At 42.6% G+C, this 27,768-nt stretch overlaps 1 protein-coding gene across 1 annotated transcript; it reads right to left on the bottom strand.

The window, feature by feature from the left end:
- Window positions 1–1,804: 1,804 nt before the first annotated feature.
- LOC106608715 (calpain-5) lies at window positions 1,805–26,682 on the bottom strand. Its single transcript, XM_082977280.1, has 12 exons — window positions 26,518–26,682; window positions 24,607–24,738; window positions 24,135–24,346; window positions 22,137–22,329; window positions 20,980–21,200; window positions 20,238–20,850; window positions 18,504–18,626; window positions 11,941–12,078; window positions 3,804–4,000; window positions 3,495–3,553; window positions 2,810–2,946; window positions 1,805–1,813 (listed from the first exon to the last, which is right to left on the bottom strand). The coding sequence occupies exons 1-12, from the start codon at window positions 26,680–26,682 to the stop codon at window positions 1,805–1,807; spliced, it is 2,199 nt and encodes a 732-aa protein (XP_082833406.1).
- Window positions 26,683–27,768: the final 1,086 nt, after the last annotated feature.

The raw sequence follows: 27,768 nt of genomic DNA, 5'->3' as shown, positions 1-27,768 counted from the left end.
AGTTTTGTTATACTCACAGACACCATTCAAACAGTTTTAGAAACTTTGGAGTGTTTTCTATCCAAAGCCAATAATTATATGCATATTCTAGTTTCTGGGCAGGAGTAATAACCAGATTAAATCGGGTACGTTTTTTATCCGGCCGTGAAAATACTGCCCCCTATCCATAACAAGTTAATCCTTCATCTTAATTCAAGCACAAACACTATATTGATTTAAAGTTGCAGTTGTATTTAGCAGTGGCATTAATACGTGTCACATATAAATATATATATTTTGAATTATTCAGTTAATAAAGCTGCATGGTCTCTTTTTTGCTTTCTTGAGTAAGGCAGCTCCAAAATGCAGGCGTTTCAGTTTAGCTCAGTGCTTTCTGTGGTGGTGGGGAAGCCAGGTTGGTAATGTTCTCTAGTTGTGACGTGATTGGCTCAGTGTTCTGTCACTCATGGGGACACTACTGTACGTCACGGGAAAATCTACGGGGAGAGCTGGAAAATTCAAGAGCCTTGGATGCTGCCATAGAGTTACATTAGAAATGCCAATCCAAGAAGGCTCAAGGTCATTGGCCACAGATAAAATTATGTCAAATCATGCTATATCTACCGTAGCTTTGATTGGACTGATCATGTCAACATCTTACTTTCAAAATCTTAGCAAGCAAGCTAGACATGCAGTCATTATCATGAATCACGTCGACAATCGACTGGCAAATCCTTTCTATTCTTGTCATATGAAGCGAAATGATGGATAAAATGTATCGGTGCTCATCGGCCATTGGACATAAACATTACACAACAAGTTGGAAATCGCAAATTCAACAATGAGTTGTTTGGAAGGAATTAGTGGCTAACTGCAAGTGTTGCAAAGCAATCACTAGCCTGCTATTCAGTGGAGTGGGTGTGTGGTCCAAGTCTGGGTTTAACGGTCTCTTTTCCAAGCTTAAAAGGATAAACATTCAACACCATAGGCCAGAAAAAGTGGAATATATTGGCCATGCTGTCAATCGAGCATGACTTCTGCCATATTCAAAACAACTGGAAACTCGGAACTGGGAAATCTCAGACTTCAGTGAGTTCAAGATAACTGGGAACGGTCATCCAACTCGGAATTCCAAATCGGGAGCTCTAGCCTCTTTCTAGAGCTTCGACCTGAAGATCACTGACGTCATGATTCAACATTGGTTTTTTCTGAGTTCCCAGTTGTCTTGAAAGCAGCATAAATCCAGAGATGGCCAGGCTTTGATGACAAAGTTTGATGACTGCTGCGCCACCTTCCTGTTCATGTGAGGACAGCACAACAAGGTGAGTCCAAAAATGTATTGTATGCTGCTGCATAAATTATGTAATATGCCAGGGAGATATGTATACTGTAGCTATAAAGGAATATTAGGTGTATGTTGTGTAGTAAGCTGTTAGTAGCCCATGTCCCTCACCCTAATAATTTGGTCCCTTTCCCTTTTTTCATAGCTTAGCCTACTGTTCTGACTTGGTGGTGCACATGTAGCCTATAGCTTGTTTTAGAGAAATGTAATCATTGAATATTGTAAGAGCTTTCATTGCCTGCTTACAGTGGCTTACCATATTAGCATACCATATTAAGGTGAGATAAAACATCGATATAATGGTGAGGTTATTGAGGAAAATGACATTTTAATTGATCAAAATGTTTTTCCTAAAATTTCATGACACATAAAAAAAGAGTAGGCCTAGATATATTATGTATAAACCTTAGATAACCTTGGCAGCTGGTAATCAATGTCTTTTTACAGTTGAAATGTTGATGTTTTTTGGATAATGTTGTACTCTTACATGGTCTGACCAGCAGAGATGTAAAGTTAGGAGATATTTTTATGATTTTATGATCTCCTCTGCGCTAGTAATGAACAACAAACAGATAGATCACTGTGCTTCTCTGTTCCTTAACGCAGTAGTACCGAGTTCTCATAATATTTAATTCAAAGAGGTATTTGTCTTTGTAATTCATGGACGCCGAAGACCAATGTCCATTTTCCTTCAAAGCTATTGAATTGGATCCATCCTCATTAAAATCTGCTGCTTCATCCAGAAAAGCAGTGATTGCCATGGTTGTATAGTGGGTGGGACAAGCCACAGCTGTCTGTCACAAGTCTGTCAGGCATTTGCTGGATGAGGTTTCCACATAGATGCATCCCCGGTATCCTGAACGTGATTGGCCGCCCTGCAGGTCAATCCCCTGGCTCCGCCCTCTCTCGCTGTCGCCGGTCTGGAGTCGAGCCCCTCCTAATAGCGTGTCCCAAAGTAGACCACGGCTCCACAACTAAACACACTCACACACACACACACACACACACACACACACAAACAACGACAAACAAATATTAGGCCAGTGATTATAACTTGAATCATTAAACTTGACATTTTACTAATTGCCCTTTAGTACTATTCGCCCTCAATACTATTCACCCTCAGTGGAATGCGCCCTCAGTGGTATTCGCCCTCAGTGGTATTCGCCCTCAGTGGTATTCGCCCTCAGTGGTATTCACCCTCAGTGGTATTCACCCTCAGTGGTATTCACCCTCAGTGGTATTTTCCCTCAGTGGTATTCGCCCTCAATACTATTTTCTCTCAAAACGATTTGCCCTCAGTACTACTAGCCCTCAGTACTGTATCATCTTTGTGAGGTGTGTGTGTGTGTGTGTGTGTGTGTGTGTGTGTGTGTGTGTGTGTGTGTGTGTGTGTGTGTGTGTGTGTGTGTGTGTGTGTGTGTGTGTGTGTGTGTGTGTGTGTGTGTGTGTGTGTGTGTGTGTGTGTGTGTGTGTGGTGTTTCTAACCTTAATGCTGATGTGTGTGTCTGGGTATCTCCTGTAGAAAATGGCCCTCATGTTGAACTCTGGATTTCCATCCTCCTTGAACACTCGTGTTCTTATGGTGTCGTCCTCACAACAGATCACAGCATACACATCTGGTGCTACACAACACAGATACAGACACAATGCATAGACAATTACTCTTGTGTTGTCAGACTTCGTCTCATATTCTTTGGAAAGATGGATATCGAGGTTTGTATACAATGAGACTTGATGTGGTCAGTTACTGGTATGAGCCACAATTCAGTGGGATGGTAATGTATGTTATGGTAATGTATGTCATGCTAATGTTTGTAGCGACAATGTATGCTACAATTTTTTGTTGTTGAGATAATGTATATCATAAAAAAGAAATGTTTGTTATAATAATTTGTCAACAACGTTTGCTGTGATAATGTATGTTATGATAATGTATAGCATGATAATGTATGTTATGATAATACATGTCATAATAATCTGTTTCGATAATATATGTAACAATAATCTGTGTTATGATAATGTATGTTTATAATAATATGTCACAATAATGTATTTTATGATCATTTATGTTGAATGTAGTATATGTTATGATAATGTATGTCATAATAATGTATGTTATGATAATTTATGTTGTGATAACGTTAATAATGCCCCAGTGAGGTAACACTACCTGTCTGTTTGGGCTGGCTGAGTCCGCAGGCTCGGCGCAGGTGGACGGTGGTCACTACACTGGACTGGGGGAGACAACACTGCCACACTGAGAGAGCAGGCAACTCCTCTCTCAACTCACTATATATATATTAATATATGAGAGAATAAAAGTGGAAAAGAGGAAGAATGATAGTAATATTATCAGTCATTATACGGTGCTGACATGCTAAATGCACAGGGAATCTCACACACACACTTGACATTACACCTTCTTTCCTAACATACGTTCCATTCCTTCATTCTTAACATTCACACCATTCCCCCTCACCTGAGTCTGAGGTGTGAATGTGAGAAGAGGCGTAGCAGAAAGCGTCCGGTGGCCCTAGGTTGGAAGGTGGTGGGGAGGAGGGCGTAGCGGCCTGGGACCAGGGTCACTCGCAGGGCAACGCTACGGGAGTCCATGTACACAGAGCTTGCAGCCTGCTCTACCACACACTGCACACGGCTTAGACGGTTCACCTCCACCTGTTAACAATGGGGGAGGGTGAATGAATATGCGGGTAAACGCACAGTAAATATGACATACGGAAACACATATGTCGTTTTTAAACTTTGTATCCATTGAACATGCCATACAAATAAGGGCATTTTAATTAATTACATGAAGAGTGCCTTGGTCCTCCTTTCTTTTTGATGAACAATTTACCCCTTTTACCAAAGAGCACCTTCTGTCTACCAAAATCTACTATTGTGTACCTTAGCAGTGCTTCCCTTCCTTCTTTTGTTTGACTTTCGCATATCTTTTACTTGAAAGGACAAGTAGTTGAATATTGTAATGCATTTGATAATACACTTGGAAAGTATTGGCATGTATAAAAGAAATACTCAAATAGAGTATTTTCAAATACAAATAAATACTCCCATGCATTTGAACCCAGGGCCCGTATCCAGAAAAAAGTTGATCTGAGCTGGGACAGGTTGATGTACTGCAAAGTAAAGATAGTGATGATCCTCATTGACATTGATGCAAAAGATGGGGAATAAACAGTCATGATGAGGCATCACCAGCTATAGAGTACAACAGTATGAGTCATAATGCCTATAAAACCTAGCGGTCAAACAGGGAAATGATTACAATCGTTTTTTCACCATTCATTTTTCCTATAGGGGATTTTAGAAACACTTAAAATAATGGCTGTGTTTCGTGTAGGCTTACTATGGCGTGACGTTTGGATAACCATGTAAATCACTCTAGGACAAGGTGACTTCTATCAATATATTCACCTGTATTTACCCCCCCAAAATGAAATGCTAATTAGCTGATAATGTGGCTATCATAAAGAATTACAAATGCCATGATGATCTGGACGAGACTGCCGAATCGAGGCAAAAGTAAGAATCTCTGGATTAACTATCTAATGCTAGCTAAATGTACAGTACCAGTCAAAAGTTTGGACACACCTACTCATTCAAGGGTTTTTCTTTATTTTTTACTATTTTCTACATTGTAGAATAATAGAGAAGACATCAAAACTATAAAATAACACATATGGAATCATGTAGTAACCAAAAAAAAGTGTTCAATCAAAATATGTTTTATATTTGAGATTCTTCAAAGCAGCCACCATTTGCCTTGATGACAGCTTTGCACACTCTTGGCATTCTCTCAACCAGCTTTCTGAGGTAGTCACCTGGAATGCTTTTCCAACAGTCTTGAAGGAGTTCCCACATATGCTGAGCACTTGTTGGCTGCTTTTTATTCACTCTGCGGTCCAACTCATCCCAAACCATCTCAATTGAGTTGAGGTCGGGTGATTGTGGCGGCCAGGTCATCTGATGCAGCACTCCATAACTCTCCTTCTTGGTCAAATAGCCCTTACACAGCCTGGAGGTGTGTTTTGGGTCAATGTCCCGTTGAAAAACAAACGATAGTCCCACTATGCGCAAACCAGATGGGATGGTGTATCGCTGCAGAATACTGTGGTAACCATGCTGGTTAAGTGTGACTTGAATTCTAAATAAGTCACTGACAGTGTCACCAGAAAATCACCCCCACACCATCACACCTCCTCCTCCATGCTTCATGATGGGAACCACACATGCGGAGATAATCCATCCACCTACTCTGCGTCTCACAAAGACACGGCGGTTGGAACCAAAAATCTCAAATTTGGACTCATCAGACCAAAGGACAGATTTCCACTGGTCTAATGTCCATTGCTCGTGTTTCTTGGCCGAAGCAAGTCTCTCTTTCTTGTTGGTGTCCTTTAGTAGTGGTTTCTTTTCAGAAATTCGACCATGAAGGCCTGATTCACGCAGTTTCCTCTGAACAGATGATGTTGAGATGTTTCTGTTACTTCAACTCAGTTAATTGCCGATTTATGAAACTGGTAACTCTAATGAACTTTTCCTCTGCAGCAGAGGTAACTCTGGGTCTTCCTTTCCTGTGGCGGTCCTCATGAGAGCCAGTTTCATCATAGCGCTTGATGGTTTTTGCGACTGCACTTGAAGAAACTTTCAAAGTTATGGAAATTTTCCGCATTGACTGACCTTCATGTCTTAAAGTAATGATGGACTGTTGTTTATCTTTGCTTATTTCAAGCTGTTCTTGCCATAATATGGACTTGGTATTTTACCAAATAGGGCAATCTTCTATATACTAACCCTACCTTGTCACAACACAACTGATTGGCTCAAACGCATTAAGAAGGAAAGACATTTCACAAATGAACTTTTAACAAGCACACCTGTTAATTGAAATGCATTCCAGGTGACTACCTCATGAAACTGGTTGAGAGAATGCAAGAATGTGCAAATCTGTCATCAAGGCAAAGGGTGGGTACATTGAAGAATCTTAAATATAAAATATATTTTGATTTGTTTAGCACTTTTTGGTTACTACATATTTCCATGTGTTATTTCATAGTTATTTCACTATTATTCTACAATGTAGGAAATAGTAAAATAATGAAAAACCCTTGAATGAGTAGGTGTGTCCAAACTTTTGACTGATGCCTTAGTAAAAAATAAATTGGCAAAATGTATTTAAATTGACATTTCTGTGAACTGTCTTGTGCAAGTTTACAATATCTGTTAGCAAAGGTGTCAGCTAGAGATGACGTGCAGGAGCTTGCAGGGATTTGTAGTTTTTCATGATGTCTACTGTCACATCTACTCCTGCTCCCGCTCTCGGCGCATCACCTTCCTGATTACTTCCCCTATATCTGTCACTCCCTTTGGATTTTTCCCCAGGCGTTGTTGACTCTGTTTCTGTGTTTCCTGTCTGTACGCTATTTGTGTTTCTTGTTTCGTTCAATGTTCCGTTATTTATTAAATTCACTCCCTGTACCTGCTTCCCGAATGGAGGCAGCAAACAATGTACCAGGCCAGCTGTGATTTACAACCTGATAGCAAAAAATGTTGGACTATCAAGAAATGTATTGGTGAATTGTAATAATCATTCATTGAACTGCATCCATCTTTTCTGCCAACAATGCCTTAGTGTACGTCATGGAATGTTGAGTCAAATATAACCTATTTTTAAAACCTCTTATGAAGTTGGTTTTGTAGCTTAATGAGCTGGGAATTTGATATTGTTTACTGATGTTATGATTGTCAGTTTGTTTAATGTCTGCAAAGTAGTTAAAACGCTGTCAGTTACACTTTAAACTTTAGGTCACTGGTTACTTTGTGTGCCTATTATGAAATGTATTTTGCAATGGGAAGTAATAGTTGTACATTTCGATTGGGAAATGCTTAATGCTTTTCCAGTATTAGTAGCCATATTGTATGTTCAACATTTGCAAAACACCCAGTTTTCATAACTTCATAACTCTCCATATTCTTATAATGTTTGTCCAATAGGAAAATGTTTGCTGTCGCACAAGGTAAGCAGCAACATTTTGTGACATATACGGGGTTTCTTGTAAAGCCTAGCAAATTGGCTATCTAGCAAGCTTTGTTTGACCTCGATTGGTGCTTATTTGACAAAGTTACAGTCAATCAAGTGAAGACCACCCGCATCATCGGCGCGCCATGAAGGCGTTGCTCTCTGACCAAATTTGGTGTCCTATAGGATATACTACACTCCTAATGATTTAGTGAAATCTGGTTTTTTCATAGTTTAGCCTACTGTTCTGACTTGGTGGTGCACATGTAGCCTATAGCCTGTTTTAGAGAAATGTAATCATCGAATATTGTAAGAGCTTTCATTGCCTGCTTACAGTGGCTTGAGAAAGTATTCACCCCGCTTGGAATTTTTCCTATTTTGTTGCCTTACAACCTGGAATTAAAATGGATTTTTGGGGGGTTTGTATCATTTGATTTACACAGCATGCCTACCACTTTGAAGATGCCAAATATTTTTTCTTGTGAAACAAACAAGAAATCAGACAAAAAACAGAAAACATGAGCATGCATAACTATTCACCCCCTCAAAGTCAATACTTTGTAGAGCTACCTTTTGCAGCAATTACAGCTGCAAGTCTCTTGGGGTATGTCTCTATAAGCTTGGCACATCTAGCCACTGGGATTTTGCCCATTCTTCAAGGCAAAACTGCTCCAGTTCCTTCAAGTTGGATGGGATCCGCTGGTGTACAGCAATCTTTAAGTCATACCACAGATGCTCAATTGGATTGAGGTCTGGGCTTTGACTAGGCCATTCCAAGACATTTAAATGTTTACCCTTAAACCACTTAAGTGTTGCTTTAGCAGTATGCCTAGGGTCATTGTCCTGCTGGAAGGGGAACCTCTGTCCCAGACCTCAAATCTCTGGAAGACTGAAACAAGTTTCCCTCAAGAATTTCCCTGTATTTAGCACCATCCATCATTTCTTCAATTGGGGTGGCAGGTAGCCTAGTGGTTAGAGCGTTGGACTATCATCAACCATGTGTAGTTAACTAGTGATTATGTTAAGATTGATTGTTTATTATAAGATAAGTTTAATGCTAGCTAGCAACTTACCTTGGCTCCTTGCTGCACTCGCGTAACAGGTGGTCAGCCTGCCACACAGTCTCCTCGTGGATTGCTATGTAATCGGTCTCCAAAAATGCCGATTACCGATTGTTATGAAAACTTGAAATCGGCCCTAACTAATCGGCCATGCTGATTAATCGGTCGACCTCTAAATCCCAGGTAGCATAAAACGTTCCTGGAACCTAAACCAACATTGGACTTAGGTTGGGAAAGGTTGTATATTGGTGTTGAAAAAACAACCATTGTAACAACGTTCTCTCAACATTCCTAAATAAACGTTTAAAAATAAATGTATTTGAAACATATTCCAACGTGGCCAATAGGTTGAGATTTGCTACTGTTTTTTAAAAATATTTTATTTTTGTAATTTCCAATTAAGAACATTCAAAACAAAAGTTAAAAGATATTAGACAACAATGACAAAGTGACAGTAAAAAATGTTTTTATTATAATAATTATATAAACAAACATACAATAAATAAGTCATAGTAAAAAGTAAAATAAAAATAATAATAATAATAATGAGACATTGGATTATATGGTCACCTGCCGTAGGCTACATATTATACATTACGTGTGAAACATTATGTGAGGATTATATAGAGATTCAATCAATGTGATGTGAGGGGAGATTCTCCATACTGTCAATAAAAGGTTGCCAAATTCTGTAAAATGGCTCTAACTTATTCCTCAAGCAGTAAGTGATTTTCTCCAGTGGGATACAACTATTAACTTCCGATAGCCACATTGCAACTGGCAGGGGGGAATCCGATTTCCATTTCAAGGCAATACATTTCTTGGCAATCGCTAGCAATATTTCTGTTAGCTTTATAGTATGGCTTTGCCTAAAATTGGAGTTAGTAAAGTTACCTAGTAGACAGACCTCCGGGTCTAAAGGGAATGCAACCCTGTGAATTGAGGATATGGTATCGCATACTCCCTGAAACCATGTAGTTTTGAACACTGCCAAGTGGAATGGAGGAATGTTCCTTCATCTGAGCCACATCTAAAACATAGGGAGGAGATATCAGGGTTGAACTTGTGCAGTTTAGATGGGGTGATATTAGGGCTGGGCGATATATCGATATAAAAAATATATCGATATATTTTAAATGTGATATGAAATTAGACCTTTTCGCATATATCGATATAGTTCAAATTTGCGCTTTGATCCTTGCTCCAAGCAAGCTGCAGACCCGGAGCTCTCTGCGCTGCTCCCCGCGCCCCGCACCTCCTCTTTCATGCACAGAGGGGGGAGGGGCAGGAACAGACACTTCAACAAACATGGAGGAAGCAACAGCGTCTGCGGAGCGTTTTGAGGAGGAATTGGTTAGTAAAAAAAAAAGCATTGGCTCAGTAATTTGGAGATGGTTCGGATTCAAAGTATCAGATGAGCAACAAAATCACGTTATATGTAGGCAGTGCCATAAAAAAGTTACAGCCAGGGGTGGAAGCACTACAAATCTTTTTCACCACCTAAAACAGTGGCACAAACTGCAATACGAAGAGTGTGAAACTGCGCGCTGCAGAAGCCCCAGCCGCAAGCCGTCGACAACCCGAAAAAGCTCCAGCCCCGAAACAAAGCTCACTGCAAACTTCATTTTCCCGCAGTGTGCCTTATGAAAAGAAAATTGGCAAGTGGTGTACTATAACTAAAGCGGTGTCCTATCACATTGCTAAAGATATGGTCCCTGTTGCAACTGTGGAACAAGTCGGATTCAAAAAGCTACTGAAAACTATGGACCCGAGATATGAGCTTCCCAGTCGCAACTACTTTGCACGAGAAGCACTGCCACAAATGTACACTGAAGTCAGGCACCTTATGGAGCTTTGATTTCAAAAAAGGTACTCCTGTTGTTATACAGTGTTTATGTTTACATGTTATTGTTATTTGAACAGCTGAGCATTTAATCTGAACCAGGTGAAGAGCCCTGTTTCTTATTTATTCATTTGATTTTTCAACTGTTCGCTGAAATAGCCGGTTTCAATAAAACTACTTGAGACATGTCATATCTGGCTTTGACTTTGACTGAACATTTGCTCTCACTTTGCGGAAAAAATATCGGGATATATATCTTATATCGATATTCAGCCTAAATATATCGGGATATGACTTTTGGTCCATATCGCCCAGCCCTAGGTGATATAGAGCTGATGGAGGAAATTAAACTGGATCAGTCTGTATCTGGAGTTCAATGTGGAAGTAACACCATCCCTGCATAGGTCACTCCATAGACCCTCATCAAGATTAATACCCAGATCTTTTTCCCATCTAAGTCGGGGTTTATCTAGCTCAGGCAGTGTTAGTCCTGACATAAGAGCATCGTAAACATGGGAAATGGTCTTGAACAGTGGTTGGTCTGCGTGGCAGTTGTTCAATAGGTGACATCTTAGGTAGGTTCCATTGTCCCTTGAGAGAATTTCGTAGTTGTAGGTAGCTATAGAAGTCCCTGTTTGTCACGACTTCCACTGAAGTTGGTTCCTCTCCTTGTTCGGGCGACGGTTGGCGGTCGGCGTCACCGGTCTTCTAGCCATCGTCGATCCACTTTTCATTTTCCATTTGTTTTGTCTTGTCTTCCTACACACCTGGTTCTCATTTCTCTCATTAAGTGTTGTGTATTTAACCCTCTGTTCCCCCCATGTCTTTGTGTGGAATTGTTTGTTGTAAGTGCTTGTGCACATGTTTACTGGTGCGCGTCGGGTTTTGTACCCATGTTGGTTATTGCTTTATGCCGTTGGTTTTGAAATTAAACTACTCCGGCTATTACCTAGTTCTGCTCTCCTGCGTCTGACTTCACTGCCACCAGTTACGCACCCCTTTACAGAATTCCACACCTCACCATGGAGTCAGCAGGAGCAGGTACCCCGGTTCTAGGAGTTGAGGAGCGTGTCAGAGAACACGCGGCGATGCTACAACATCTCAGCGTCGCGATGGACCGCGTCGTCCAGACCATGGACCGCTGGGAGAGACAGGGAGTCCCTCCAGCGCCTCCAACAGCACAACAAGGGTTCCCACTACTCGTCCCTCCTGTACCCGGTCCCAGTGGGATGCGTCTCGCCCTTCCCGGGGAGTATGATGGGACGGCGGCACGGTGCCAGGGGTTCCTGCTATAGCTGGACCTATACCTGTGCACCGTTTACCCGGCTCCCTTGGGAAGGGAGAGGGTGTCCGCCCTCGTCTCGTGCATCTCAGGGAGAGCTCTGGAGTGGGCTAACGCCCTGTGGGGAGAAGGAGATGCGGTGTTGGACGACTTCACGGAGTTCACCCGCCACTTCCGGGCAGTCTTCGACCACCCACCCGAGGGTAGAGCGGCGGGTGAATGTCTTTTCCACCTGTGGCAGGGGATGAGGAGCGCCCAGGAGTTTGCCCTGGAATTTCGGACCCTGGCCGCAGGAGCGGGATGGAACGACAGGGCCCTTATCGACCACTACCGTTGCAGCCTGCGCAAGGATGTCCGTCGGGAGTTTGCCTGCAAGGATACCACCCTCACCTTCGACCTGCTGGTCACCCGCGGACGTCCAGAGAGGGCTCTGTCGATTCCTTCTCCCAGCACCACTGCTCCGGTGCCTATGGAGCTGGGAGGTGCTGCGCTCATGGAGGCCGGAGGAGGGGCTTTCACGTGTACCATCTGTGGCCGCAGAGGTCACACTGCTGGTCGGTGCTGGGTTGGTTCCTCTAGGGATCGAGGCAGCAGGCAGGGCACTCTGGCGTCGCCCCAGGTGAGCATGCACCACTCTCATCCAGAGCCCTCTGTTGTATACCTGTTTGTGCATGTGCATGTTTACTTTCCTGAGTTTTACCCACATTCCCAGCATAAGGCGGTCGTCGATTCAGGCGCAGCTGGGAATTTTATCAACAGAGCATTCGCCCATAGGTTAGGGATCCCTACTGTTCCAGTGGTTAGGCCTTTCCCAGTTCACGCTCTGGATAGTCAACCATTAGGGTCCGGGGTAATTAGGGAAGCTACCATCCCCCTGGGCATGGTGACGCAGGGGGGTCACGAGGAGAGAATCAGTCTCTTCCTCATTGACTCTCCTGCGTTTCCTGTGGTACTACGCCTTCCCTGGTTAGCTCTTCATGACCCCACCATTTCATGGCAACAGAGGGCTCTCACGGGGCGGTCGCGAGAGTGCTCAGGGAGGTGTTTAGGGGTTTCTGTTGGTGCTACTACAGAGTTATCTTGGGAATCAACTACGTTTAGGTCGTCCTTCTTGCCTCTCGGCCGGAGGTCCATGGCTCTTTGGGAAGGTAAGTACTTGACAATTTATCAGCCGATGTTAGAATATTGTTTCAACGTTGTTATTTAGGTAATAATGGAATAACTTTGAAGAGCTTGGTTTGTCAACATCTGCTCAGCTCCGCGGCATCACGTGCTCCTCGATTTGGTACTGTTTGACACGTATGAAAGGGAACTCTTGGCCAACGTTTCTGAACATTGTCAGGAGGTTTCAAAATGAATGTTTAAAAATACATGTATTTGAAACCTATTCCAACGTAGCTAATAGGTTGGGATTTGATACTTTTTGACACGTACAAGAAGTAACTCTTGGCCAACGTTTATGAACATTTTCAGTAGGTTTCAAAATAAACATTTATAAATAAATATATTTGAAACTTATTCCAACGTTTGCCACGTACGCACTTCATGGGTACAGCCATGTTTGTTTACTTCACCACTATCCCATAATGCTAGGTAACTGTCACGTCCTGACCAGTTAAGGGTTATGTGTTGTTGTAGTTTGGTCAGGATGACGCAGAGGGTATTTGTTTTATATGGTTCGGGGTGGTGGTGTAGGTAGTAGGTTGTTTTATTTATGTATTCCGGGGGTTTTGGGCACTGCTCTGTGTTTATGTATTTCTAGGTTTAGTTAGTTAGTTGTGGGTATAGGTTCTAGGTTTGTTTTCTATGTAGAGTTAATTGGGATTGGACTCCCAATTGAAGGCAGGTGTGTTGAGTTGCCTTTGATTGGGAGTCCTATATTAGTAGGGTGTGTTTGTGGGTAATTGTTTGTGAGCACTGCGTTTATAGAGCCTGCTACACTGTCTAGTCGTGAGTACTGTTTATTGTTTTGTTTTTCCTGTGGATGCTTTTCGTTTTTTCCATTAAAAGAATGAGTATCCACATACCCACTGCATTTTGGTCTTCCCTTCAACACGTCACCTTTTGTGACAGTAACTTTCTTCTTCTATAACATTACTTGTCAAAATTGACACATCTGTCTCCAAAGAAGAGAGTCGCCAATAAACAGAAAGAGATCTGTGTGCCCAAATGGTGTGAGAGAGCACGAGTTAACTGTGCCCCTCAAATAAATGTTATTAGTCCAATGATGAGTTTTAACACTCAAGTTACTTTGTTTCAGACGACAGCACCTGAAATAATGGAGAGAGACGGAAGCCCAAGAGACAGAAGCCCAAGAGAGAGAAGGAGCACAAGCACGGAGTTGACCTGAATGCTTTTTGACTAAAGAGGACATTTCCCTAGTGAAATACTAGGGAAATAGTAAAAGTAGTACTTTACTAAAAGTAGTAAAATACACCTAATACCAACGTTTGTTAAACAGCTGTTCATTAACGTTTAAAAGAGAACTAATAGCCAACGTTGTAAATGACACTAATGCCAATGTTTACCAAACGCTGATGACACCTATGACAAATGTTTACAAAACGTAATCTGTCCCCCTACACTTTAACCAAAACTGAACGTTTATCTGAATGCATTCAGAATGTTTAGACAACCAATCCAACACCTAAAAAACCCTATTATAAAACCATTTTTTTCTACCTGGGATACGACTTATCAATTATGCAGTACAATGGAGAAATCATGCACAAAGTAGTCAACACAATCGCAAAGCACGTGAAATATATTCACATGCCCGCCGCACACATAGCCTAGATCCAGTGGAATATCATCTGCAAGCAGAAAGAGTGTGCAGTTCCCAACTGGTTTTGGCATGGAGCAGCTCACAAAGAATGACATCGATAGCTGGTAGGGTAGGAAAGACATTTCAACTTATGATATCTACCAGTAAATGCTAACTAAGGCAACAATGGGTATACAAACCAGGTATTGAAAAAGTTTCATCCGAAGTCTTGGTTAGTTGGCTATTTGTGATGCGCAATTGTCATGATGTGCTGTTAGCATCAGGGGCATAGACATGGATGGGCCTGGGTGGACAGAGGCCCAACCACTGGGGAGCCAGACCCTGACAGGCCCATCCAATTAGATTGATGTGGTTTAACCATTGTTGTGGACTTAGACCATCAAAATGTTGTCTTTGTTCTATACAAAAAAAATGTAATTTTGAGAGTGAAAATCTGAAAAAGATACAGGACAACTCATTGAAAAAACGTAGGAAAACATCGATTTTTTTCACACATGGTGCCTTTCCTACGCTGGGCGGGCCTTTGGGAACTTTTTGTCAAAATTAGAGTATACCCACTTCTCCAGGCACCACTACACCACTGCATAGGGCCGATGGAAAGACAGCAGTCACACACAGCATGATGTTAAAAGATAAGCAGTCCATAAACTCGGACATAATAAGCCAGTAAATCCCAATTATAAGAATCCAAAAACACAATCATTAAGCATTTCCCAATCGAAATGTACAACTATTACTTCACATTGCAAAATAAATTTCATGTTTAGCACACAAAGTAACCAGTGACCTAAAGTTTAAAGTGTAACTGACAGCATTTTAACTACTTTGCAGATATTAAACAAACGGACAATCATAACATCAGTAAAAAATATCAAATTCCCAGTTTACAAAACCAACTTCATAAGAGGTTTTAAAAATAGGTTATATTTGACTCAACATTCCATGACGTACACTAAGGCATTGTTGGCAGAAAAGATGGATGCAGTTCAATGAATGATTAATACAAATTCACCAATACATTTCTTGATAGTCTAAAAAATATTGCTATCAGGTTGTAAACCACAGCTGGCCTGGTACATTGTTTGCTGCCTCCATTCGGGATGCACTGTTTCAGTTGCAATGACAACATTTTCTGGACAAAAACAGACGAATGTAACCAAGGCTGGGAATGCTAAAAACACGGAGCCTAGCTAGCTAGCTAGGTGCTAGGAAGATGTCATGTCATGCCATTGGAGGAGTAGGTGAGTGACTGACTTTTTCCCTCATATCATTTTTCAGTGGCTATACACAGCTAGAGATGCAGGTGCCATTTGGTTAGCCAGCAAGAACTTGAACAACTGTTATCCAGTTAACATATCTCTTGCGTTCGCAAATTCACTCTGGCTATCTACTCCAATTTCAGAGCACTCTCGTCTGAGTGTGCCAGAGCGCAGAACAACTGATGAATTTACAAATGAGCAACACAAACTGAATATGACCGGCGTCAGTAAACGTAGGCAAAAAAAAGTAATAGTTAGTCAAGAACGCTCTAGTTAACATGTAAACAGCCCATCCAGCTCTGCTACGGCGAGTAAAATGGTCAGAATGAGGTTCTTTCTCATTTATGTCTAGAAGTAGCTAGCTAGCAAGCTAGCTAACTTTAGCCAGTTAGATTGGGTGCTTGGTTGGGACAAGCATGCATTGACAGGCAAGCTGCAGAAGGACGAGGTGGCTACAATTCCCCATCGTTTATCAGTGCAATTTTGACGGCCAACTAGCTGAAAAAGATTGAGAGGGTTTATCTAAAGTTCCTTCATTAGATTTTAGCTCATCTTGCTCAGGCTAGCATTAGTTGTTGATCTTGTTGTTGTTGATGTGCATAACTGATGGAGAGAGAGCCTACCTTTCATGGTTGTTTGATCAATAGGACTGTAAAGTTCCCAAATGTAAGAGGACTCCCGTGGTGTTTACATATTTGCAGAAATCCATTCAGGTGTATTTTGTGGCTTTTGTGCTGTGCAACTGCCTGTAAACACACAGTCCAGTTCAAAGTGAATGATGGCAGGCCCGTGTGGCAAATGGATTGTTATTAAGGCCTACTGTAGCTATAATTGGCTATAGCACACCGGTCTGTGTAGACTCTGGTCCTGGACAAGACAGATGTTTTTATTCGGTTTTATTAACTCCATTGTCTATTAATTGTTCAAACGCAAGGCCACTTTCCCACTCTATATTACTATATAATTTTCACAAATGTCTTAGTATACTGTACGTAATTTCCAAAATTTCTAAGAATTTATGAAAAATTGAAAATGGCCATATTTAATTGGCTGCTTGTCAGATTTTTTTTAAACTTCTTGTTGAAACGTATTCTTGAAAAGGGAGAAGCTAACAAATTAGCAACAACATCCTCTTTGATAACACTTGCTGCAGCCGCTGCAAACTAGCAGACAACAAAAGCTAGCTAGCTAGCTAGACCGTGGGAAAACTTCTGCTCGCTATTGCGCAGTGACCTGTTGGCCTTCAAGAAGGCAGAAGTTTCCATATGTTTTTGTAAAAACGGTCCCACCCATTAAGTCAAAATGTGATTGGTTGATTCCACTGTCACTCAAAATGTTTTCCCTAATACAGTTGAATGGCAGGTGCCTTTATCTAGCTTCTGATTACCTAGCCAAAGCCTGACTTAGCTAGCTAGAGACCTGATTGGATTTTTTTCCCCCTTCAGTGTTAACCCTTTCTTTTCCAACAAAAACTGAAGAGATTAAATCAGAACTTCACTGAAAATAATAATATCATTATCATTACTAATATAATCATTATTTTATAAATCCTTAGCCCTTCTCTGAAGGCTCATTGTTCCCCACTGTGTTTGGGTTAGTAATACTTTGTAGAATGGTTCTATTTTCCCTCAGCATGCATTTTTTTCACTATTCTGAATGTCTAAAGAATCCATATGGTCCCCACAAGAATAGTTAAACACGTCCACACACACACACACACACACACACACCCTTGGGTGTACTACAGCATTCTATGGTGGCCCTTTTAAACCCTGTGACCAATGTTCCTTCAATTATTTGGAGCAAATTTCAGGTCTGCTGAGCGCAAACTTCCACCGCATGTTTACTGTGAACACTGAGGCTGTACCCACTTTAAGTTAATTTTAACAGTGGTCAAGTAGGCTGCTGTGGCTATTTGATTGTAATGTAGGCCTACCAGAGTGGCCTACCATCCAAAACAAAAATGGAAATAGCTGTTCATTTTGTTAAGCATACAGTGGAAGCCAATGTGTGGTGTTCCATGCAGGGCTACATTTCATGAGACTTTTAAAGAAAACATGCAGGGCTTGACATTAATCTGTTTATCCACTTGTCCTTCAGACAAGGAGGTGACTGAAAATGTTGTGTTGTTTGATGCAAGAAACCACTTCATGAAATAAAATGCATCATTATCCCCATACCATTATTACAGAGAATTAGACAAATTATGCTACCCTCTGCCTATTGGCTACTTAGCTTATTCAAAACTATCTCAAAATATGACACTGCCCCATTAAGACAAAAAAAAAGCTCTTTACCTGACTTGCTTTTCAAAGATGTCTAGAAATACAGAGGTTTTGTGCTCTTGTAGGAAGCAATCAGGCCCCATTGCTGATTACAAAGGATCTATAACTGGGCTAATAACTCAGTAACTAGCAAAGGATATGAACAAATGTACAAATGTGCACACGTTGCTACATGTAGCTCTCGCTTTGATCTCAAAACAAGCGCATCTACTCAGGACCGCTCATGCTGTAAAAACAGTCCAGTTCAATGTGAATGGTACAGATCCATATATGGCAGTGGTCTATTTGCATATAGGCCTACTGCAGCTCTTTGGTTATGGTGCACCGGTCTGTGTAGAGTACGAGCCTGAGTCGTGCCTGTCAATGCAATAGAATCCTACTCTGATGCGTTGTGCCTACAACAAAATCTCTTCCATAATTATTTTTGCATATTAAATCTTGCACAGTTTGCTTTGTTTTGATATGTTGCATTGAAAGTGGCTAATGTTGCATTGATTCGATCACAATTCCCAAAGTAAAGGGAAATGTTGATAGTGTTAACTAACAGGGAAGTTCAATCTCGTGCTTCTCTGCGCGGGCTAATATTTCTTCTGCAGCTTAGAGGGAACATTGCCTGTGACTCACCCTCAGCACCTCAAAGCCAATGGGCAGATTTGCTCCTCCTCCGTCCTTCCTCTTTATCCTCCTGTCCTCCTGCTGCAGACAGATCAACACCTCATCCTCCTTTCCCTGCACCTCAAACATGAACTGTAGTGGGAGAGGTTGGAGAAGAGAAAGAAGCGGGAGAAGGGACAGAAGGGAGGCAGAGCGTCCCTAGAATAGCAGTAACACTAATATAGCTTAGTGTCAGCCATGTTGTTTTTAGCTTAGCAATGTTGTTTTACAACTGCACCACTCTGAATAGGCTTTCACAGGTCTATTTCTACACCATTAAGATTGCAGCAGTTGCCAAAATAGTACATGTTGAGTCGTTACAGTTATAGCAACACAAATGATTTACATGCTTGTGGTATAAGCATACTATATAATGAGATACTATACTAGCATACTGAGTGTAGTCCTTAGAACATAAAGAACGTGTTTATCACTACCGTCAGAATGTAACTACGAGTCATTACAAAACACACTCTGAGTGGACTGAACCTTGTCCTGGAACCATTTAACCTGTTGCTATGGGCATAAACATAGCTATAGTGTAGGCTCACCTGGATGTTGTGTAGAAATATATAGTGTAGGCTCACCTGGATGTTGTGTAGAAATATATAGTGTAGGCTCACCTGGTTGTTGTGTAGAAATATATAGGGTAAGCTCACCTGGTTGTTGTGTAGAAATATATAGTGTAGGCTCACCTGGATGTTGTGTAGAAATATATAGGGTAAGCTCACCTGGGGGTTGTGTAGAAATATATAGGGTAAGCTCACCTGGTTGTTGTGTAGAAATATATAGGGTAAGCTCACCTGGTTGTTGTGTAGAAATATATAGGGTAAGCTCACATGGTTGTTGTGTAGAAATATATAGGGTAAGCTCACCTGGGGGTTGTGTAGAAATATATAGGGTAAGCTCACCTGGTTGTTGTGTAGAAATATATAGTGTAGGCTCACCTGGATGTTGTGTAGAAATATATAGTGTAGGCTCACCTGGATGTTGTGTAAAAATATATAGTGTAGGCTCACCTGGTTGTTGTGTAGAAATATATAGGGTAAGCTCACCTGGTTGTTGTGTAGAAATATATAGGGTAAGCTCACCTGGGGGTTGTGTAGAAATATATAGGGTAAGCTCACCTGGTTGTTGTGTAGAAATATATAGGGTAAGCTCACCTGGTTGTTGTGTAGAAATATATATGTAAACTCACCTGGTTGTTGTGTAGAAATATATAGGGTAAGCTCACCTGGGGGTTGTGTAGAAATATATAGGGTAAGCTCACCTGGGGGTTGTGTAGAAATATATAGGGTAAGCTCACCTGGGGGTTGTGTAGAAATATATAGGGTAAGCTCACCTGGTTGTTGTGTAGAAATATATAGGGTAAGCTCACCTGGTTGTTGTGTAGAAATATATAGGGTAAGCTCACCTGGGGGTTGTGTGGAAATATATATGGTAAACTCACCTGGTTGTTGTGTAGAAATATATATAGGGTAAACTCACCTGGTTGTTGTGTAGAAATATATAGGGTAAGCTCACCTGGTTGTTGTGTAGAAATATATAGGGTAAGCTCACCTGGATGTTGTGTAGAAATATATAGGGTAAGCTCACCTGGATGTTGTGTAGAAATATATAGGGTAAGCTCACCTGGTTGTTGTGTAGAAATATATAGGGTAAGCTCACCTGGGGGTTGTGTAGAAATATATAGGGTAAGCTCACCTGGGGGTTGTGTAGAAATATATAGGGTAAGCTCACCTGGATGTTGTGTAGAAATATATAGTGTAGGCTCACCTGGGGGTTGTGTAGAAATATATAGGGTAAACTCACCTGGGGGTTGTGTAGAAATATATAGGGTAAGCTCACCTGGGGGTTGTGTAGAAAGGTGTCTTTGTGGTTGATGCATCCTCCACACCTACTCCTCTTATCCATGTGTTTATCCCACCGTCCATCCACCTCTCCTTCCTTCTTCACACTCTCCTCCTTCCTCTTTGTCTTCTTCGCCCCCTCCTTCTTCGCTACAGCCACCTTGTCCCTCCCTCCTCCGCCTCCTCCTCCTTGACCTCTCCGTCTCTTCCCCAATCTTGCCTCCTTCCGGTCCCCTCTCAGAGTCTGGTTCACCTCCCCACGCTTGGCTGTGTTCTTCCCGAGGTTGGATGCCTGGCGGCCGGGGAGGAGGGTGGCAGGGGTTGCCCCGGGAGTGTTGGGGGCTGGGACCCACTCCCCATGGCAGCGAACCTCTCTCCAGTGGGTGCTGGGCCACAGCAGGGCTCGTTCTACCGGACGACACACCACCACATCTGTGAAGTAGCGGCAGAAATCCTCAAACTCCATCCTGAGGGAAGGGGAGGTGAAAAAGTATCTTTTCAGTTTTTCAACAGGAATTGCAGTGTATTTGTAGTGACTTGTGCATTGAGCATTATTTTCTGTCAAAAGAGTGATGCTTATTTTACTATATCTTTACCAGAACTCTCCCACATCTCTGACAATGAGGCCCATCTTCTCCCTCTCACCACGACCAACCTGCTGCCACTGCTGAGACCTGAAGGGGGCGCAAAGGAGCTCTATGTCAAGGGACCAAATAGACACAACCTTGTTTCTAGCCCGTTCCTGGTTTTTGCCATTACCCAAAAGGGACAACCCTTGGCCTATAGTTCTTTGTTGAATATACCGTATCCTGATAGACTAGAACAGCAGTAACTGTCCCCCCTCACCCCTGACTCCAGGGCCCGGTCCAGTCGGCTGTACCCCAGGGGTTCCTCATGCGCACCATGCCGAGACGGGACGTCCCGCTACAACGGCCAGGCAGCAGTGACCACTCCCCCAGACGCACCTTCCTCACCGCGGTGATACCGTAGGCATGGCCCCGCACCAGACCACAGTCTAGCACCGACTCTACTCTCTCTCCCTCCGCTGGCTGTAGAGAGAGAGAGTGAGGGAGGGAGGAGGGGGAGCGAGAGAGACTCAATACAGATACACAATATAGATACGCTAATACCAATACACACCACAGGCACTCTATGAAGACACCCTGATGTGTATAATTGGAATCTTGCACAATACTATAACTACACAATGAACAATACAGATCATTAATCAATAGAGGCATGTGGCTGGAGTGTTTATGAGGACAGGACAGGAAATTGAAAGGACAGAAAGAGGCGTGACAGGATAGATAGCATTCAGTGGCATTCTGTAATACAGTAAATGTAAGCGTTAGCATTGTTAATGCTGGACTGTGCCCAACACAGCCACTATATAGCCACCTGTCTCTCTATAACCCCCTACTGTACAGTAGGTAGAGGTGACCTCTCTGGTAGGACGACATTCATAGAAGCTCTCTGGCCCAATTCCAAACCATTCATTACCACCCTGAATGCACATGGTCATATCACATCTAGGGCAGGTGGGCACAAGCCTAGATTTTGAGGCCTCTAGTAATGGTCTCTGGTATTGTCATGGATTGAAGATCAACTGTCAAGCTGATCTTTCAGTACTAATTCACTGATCTAAGGTCAATTGAAAATCTTCCGCACACATGGTTACTGTTACGCTGTGGAGAGAAGGGTAAGCTGATCCTAGATCTGTGGTTATGCAGGGAAAAGTGTATTGGTCACTGACCCGTATAGAACAGGTGATGAGGGCTTTGCGTCCGTGGGCCTTGGCCAGGGTCTGGAACAGCGCCCTCCTCTGATCGGGGTGCAGGGTGAGGGCCTCCCTGTCCAGGCATAGGGGCTCCGATACCCCCCCTGTGAAGTCTATGAGGGCCTCTGCCGTGTTACCGCCTTCTAGTGCCTCATAGCAGCCATTCAACCTGGGGGAGAGGAAGAGGGGAGGAAAGGGTTGGAAGACTGGGGAAATGTTAAATGGGTGAGGATAAGGAAAGAATGTTGACTAGCTACTGGTTTATTTTGTCAAGTGTGGTCACTGTGTGGTGTATACTGTGTGGTGTATACTGTGTGGTGTATACTGTGTGGTGTATACTGTGTGGTGTATACTGTGGTGTATACTGTGTGGTGTATACTGTGTGGTGTATAATATGTGGTGTATAATGTGTGGTGTATACTATGTGGTGTATACTGTGTGGTGTATACTGTGTGGTGTATACTATGTGGTGTATACTATGTGGTGTATACTATGTGGTGTATACTATGTGGTGTATACTGTGGTGTATACTGTGGTGTATACTGTGGTGTATACTGTGGTGTATACTGTGTGGTGTATACTGTGTGGTGTATACCGTGGTGTATACTGTGTGGTGTATACTGTGGTGTATACTGTGTGATGTACACTGTGTGGTGTATAATATGTGGTGTATACTGTGTGGTGTATACTGTGTGGTGTACACTGTGTGGTGGATACTGTTTGGTGGATATTGTGTGGTGTATACTGTGTTGTGTATACTGTGTTGTGGATACTGTGTGGTGTATACTGTGTAGTGAATACTGTGTGGTGTATACTGTGTGGTGTATACTGTGTGGTGTCTATTGTGTGGTGTCTATTGTGTGGTGTCTATTGTGTGGTGTATTCTGTGTGGTGTATACTGTGTGGTGTATACTGTGCGGTGTACACTGTGCGGTGTATACTGTGCGGTGTCTATTGTGCGGTGTATGTTGTGCGGTGTATACTGTGCGGTGTATACTGTGCGGTGTACAGTATACTGTGCGGTGTACAGTATACTGTGTGGTGGATACTGTGTGGTGGATACTGTGTGGTGTCTACTGTGTGGTGTATACTGTGTGGTGTATACTGTGTGGTGTCTATTGTGCGGTGTATACTGTGTGGTGTCTATTGTGCGGTGTATACTGTGCGGTGTATACTGTGTGGTGTATACTGTGTGGTGTATACTGTGTGGTGTCTATTGTGTGGTGTCTATTGTGTGGTGTATACTGTGTGGTGTATACTGTGCGGTGTATACTGTGCGTTGTATACTGTGTGGTGTACAGTATACTGTGTGGTGGATACTGTGTAGTGTATACTCTGTGGTGTATACTGTGTGGTGTCTATTGTGTGGTGTATACTGTGTGGTGTATACTGTGTGGTGTATACTGTGTAGTGTATCTGGCGGGACTGTGGGCGGCGGTGTATACTGTGCGGTGTATACTGTGCGGTGTATACTGTGCGGTGCGTGTGGGATACTGTGCGGTGTACACTGTGTAATGTATACTGTGTGGTGTATACTGTGTGGTGTGTACTGTGTGGTGTACAATGTGTAGTGTATACTGTGATGGTGGATACTGTGTGGTGGATACTGTGTGGTGGATACTGTGTGGTGTATACTGTGCGGTGTATACTATGTGGTGTATACTGTGTGGTGTATACTGTGTGGTGTATACTGTGTGGTGTATACTGTGTAATGTATACTGTGTGGTGTGTACTGTGTGGTGTGTACTGTGTGGTGTACAATGTGTGGTGTACAATGTGTGGTGGATACTGTGATGGTGGATACTGTGTGGTGGATACTGTGTGGTGTATACTGTATTCATTATATCTAAAATCCCTCTGTGCAATTGGGACAATAAATTAATACTGATTGAGTGATTAACAAGCCTCCTCCTAGCCAACCTGAAATCTAATCTCTCAGCTGTGTCTTGGCTTTAGTACAGTGTAAAGTCTCACTTGGCATAGGCCTTCTCCAGCAGGGTGCTCCAGAACTCCCGTGGCGTGGCTGAGCGGCAGAAGAGCAGCGTTCCGTCCTCGCTGACAGGCAGGAGGTCGTCCACCACCACGTCTGTCCAGCGGCCAAGCCGCCAGAAGCGGAAGTGGAAGATTCCGGCGTACAGGTCCGGATGCTTGGGCTTCCACTCCTGTTCCACATGGTCAGGAATCACCTGGTGGTTTAGACCAATCAAATTGAACAAGGGTTTTGGGGTCTTTGAATGTGTTAGTACAGAAGCGGCCAGCTTCCTGGTCGTTCAGAGCTACAGAGTGTGCAGGCTTTTATTCCAGCCCAGCACTAACATGTCTGATTCAGCTATAAGAAACATATCATTAAGACCTCTTCAGTGAAATGAAAATGAAATCAGTGACCAGGAAGTAAATCACTGAGGGTGACCTATAGGGATTTGGCCTCTGCCCTTTGACCCCTCACCTTCTTCCACAGCGATGGCTCCGAGGCCAGACAGGAAGTGGCCGCCACCATCCAGCAGTTACCTAAGCTGCCTTGGTGCAGGTCCCATGTGCTGATCCTATCCACAAAGAGACGAGGGTCCTTACACAGCTCCTGAGAGAGAGAAAGATAAATAAATATATAACCTGTTAACATATGCTAAGATCAGCAGTAAATTGGGTGCAACATACAGTACAGTACAGTACAGTAAGCCTATTCAATCTAGTTTATCTTGACATGGTGCCAGTGTTTTTGTCAGGACAAGTGTCAATCCAGCCTATGCTCATTAAACTGTGATGTCAGAGCAGTGTAGAAGAGAGAGATCCTGTCCACATAGAGCTGTTGATGTTAGTTTTGACAGTATCAGGTCACAATAGAGTTATAAGGATACACACGCTCATACACTCATACACTAATACACACATTCACGCACCTTACTACATTAAAGCACACTGCTACTCACACACACACACACACACACAATTCAGTCCCATTTAAAATCCTATTTTCCCTAACCCCTAATCCTAAACCTAACCCGTACTCTTACCCTAACCCTAACATTAACCCTAACCTTAAACTAAAAACCTAATCTTAACCCTAAACCTAACTCGAAACCTAACCCTAGCTCCTAACCCTAACCATAACACTAACCCTAGCTCCTAACCCTTAACGTAATTCTAACGCTAACACTAATCCTAACCTTAACCCTAAACCTCCTAGAAATAGCATTTGACCTTGTGGTGACTAACAAAATGTCCCCAGTTTCCTAATCTTAGAATAGTTAAACACATACACACTGCTACACACACACACAGGTCATAACCTGTACACAAGTAACTCTAGAAAAGTTATGAACTCAATTTCCCCTTAGATGACATCATGTTCAAGCTAAGTACTGTATGAAATATGATGCTGACCGGATTTTATAACAGTTATGATAGCTGAGGAAGGAAGTTCAGAGTGTCCAAGCGTCCTGTGCGTGTGTGTGTGCGGTGTGTGTGTGTGTGTGTGTGTGTGTGTGTATACGAGCGTCCTGTGCATGTGTGTGTGTTTGTGTGTATACAAGAGTCCGAGTGCGTATGTCTCACTGCAGAGTGAGGTGACAGATGTCATCCTATCATTCGACTCCTGTTGGATGCAGGCTTAAATGACCTGTGCAGAGCATTAGAAACACAATCCCATTAACCCTTTGTGGTTAGCCCCCCCACACTCCAGTGAGCAAAGAGAATACCTGTACAGTCCCGTATTCTATCGATCAATGCAATCAACAACAAAAATCTGACCTCCTATAGGAACATTTCGTTCCTCATATTGTTTTAGTTTTTTGTATATCTTCTATGTATACTTAAGAAAGACTACAACCACAACCTAATGTCCAATAAATAGCAACCCTTGAAGCTACACCACTACACAGCCCTTCTCCACTCGTCATCACAAACACATGCTTTTATTAACACACGCTGAAACCCTGGTCATATTCAGGTCCAAATCTGCAACACACACCACACACACTCCCGTTGGTGTCGGGTTACACTGTCCTGACGCCTCTGGTCTGTTAGAAAGGCTTTAGTTAACTATATCTGGAATAAAACCTGCTGAGTGGACGACTAGAATTAGACTGGGGACTTAAACTGGTGCCTCCTGGGAAAGGGCATAAAGGGGAGTCCAGAGGTTCAAAAGTGTGTGTGTGGTTGTAGAGGAAGAGAGAAAGCGAATGATTGATTTTGATGGAAAATTCTGTTCTGGTGCCGCTTCTCTCTCTCCCTTTGTCTAAGTGTGCTTGTCTCTTTTACCTCTGTTTTCCACTTCTCCTATCTCTCACCCTCATTCACTGCCTCACCCCATCTCTCTCTCCTCCACCTTCCCCCTCCGTCCCATCCCCGATCCGCTCACCCGTGGTCTCTTCCATGTGAGTCCAGGGGGTGGGGCTCGTTTGTAGAAGAGTGACAGTGCGGATGGGGGAAAGAGGGGGTCCTTGAAGAGCTTGCCCCGCTGCAGACATGCCCTCTTCAGCTTGTGGTAACTCTGCCCCTGGAACCAACACACTCTCTCTGGCATACTGAAGGTGAGAGAGAAGAAGAGGAGAGCGGGATAGAGAGAGAAAAAGATGGGGATTGAGAGAGGAGAGGGGGAACAGCGAAGAGAATGTCTGCTCATTTCAGTAGTTAGAACATGATGTTACAAAGTCCTCTCATCCTATTGGTGTCTATAGAGAAAGCATGGTTCCGTTAATAATTACACTTTGGATGGTATATCAATACACCCAGTCACTACAAAGACACAGGCGCTCATCCTAACTCAGTTGCCGGAGAGGAAGGAAACCATTCAGGGATTTCACCATAGGCCAAAGTTGATTTTAAAACAGCTACAGAGTTGAATGGCAGTGATAGGAGATAACTGAATATGGATCAACACACATTAGTTACTCCACAATACTGCCATAAATGACAGAGTGAAAAGAAGGAAGCCTGTACACAATAAAAAATATTCCATAACATGCATCCTGTTCGCAATAAGTCACTAAAGTAATACTGAGAAGAAAAAAAAAATGAATGCAAAGTGTTGTGTTTGAGGCAAATCCAACACAACACATCACTGAGTACCACTCTTCATAGTTTCAAGCATGGTGGTGGCTGCATACTGTTATGGGTATCCTTGTCTTCGGCAAGGACTAGGGAGTGTTTCTTTAGGATAAAAATAAACACAATAGAGCTAAGAACAGGCAAAATCCTAGAGGAAAACTTGGTTCAGTTTGCTTTCCAACAGACGTTGGGAGACAAATGTATCTTTCAGCTGGACAATTGCCTAAAACACAAGCCTAAATATACACTGGAGTTGCTTACGAAGACAACATTGAATGTTCCTGATTGGCCTGGTTACAGTTTTCACTTAATCTATGGCAAGATTTGAAAATGGCTGTCTAGCAATGAACAACAACCAACTTGACAGAGCTTGATGAATTGTTTTAAGAATAAGGTGCAAATATTGTGCAATTCAGGTGTGCAAAGTTCTTAGAAACTTACACAGAAAGACTCATAGCTGTTATCGTTGCCAAAGGTGATTCTAACATGTATTGACTCAGGGGATTATATTAGTATTTTAAACATTTTTAAATGTTAGATTTTTTTTGCGCATAACAATTGA

Source organism: Salmo salar, chromosome 07 (assembly GCF_965601325.2).
Source record: "Salmo salar chromosome 07, fSalSal1, whole genome shotgun sequence".
In the NCBI taxonomy this organism is placed as follows: Eukaryota; Metazoa; Chordata; class Actinopteri; order Salmoniformes; family Salmonidae; genus Salmo; species Salmo salar.
Note: the sequence above shows the minus strand (reverse complement) of the source record. Positions and strands in the feature narration are given on the sequence as shown.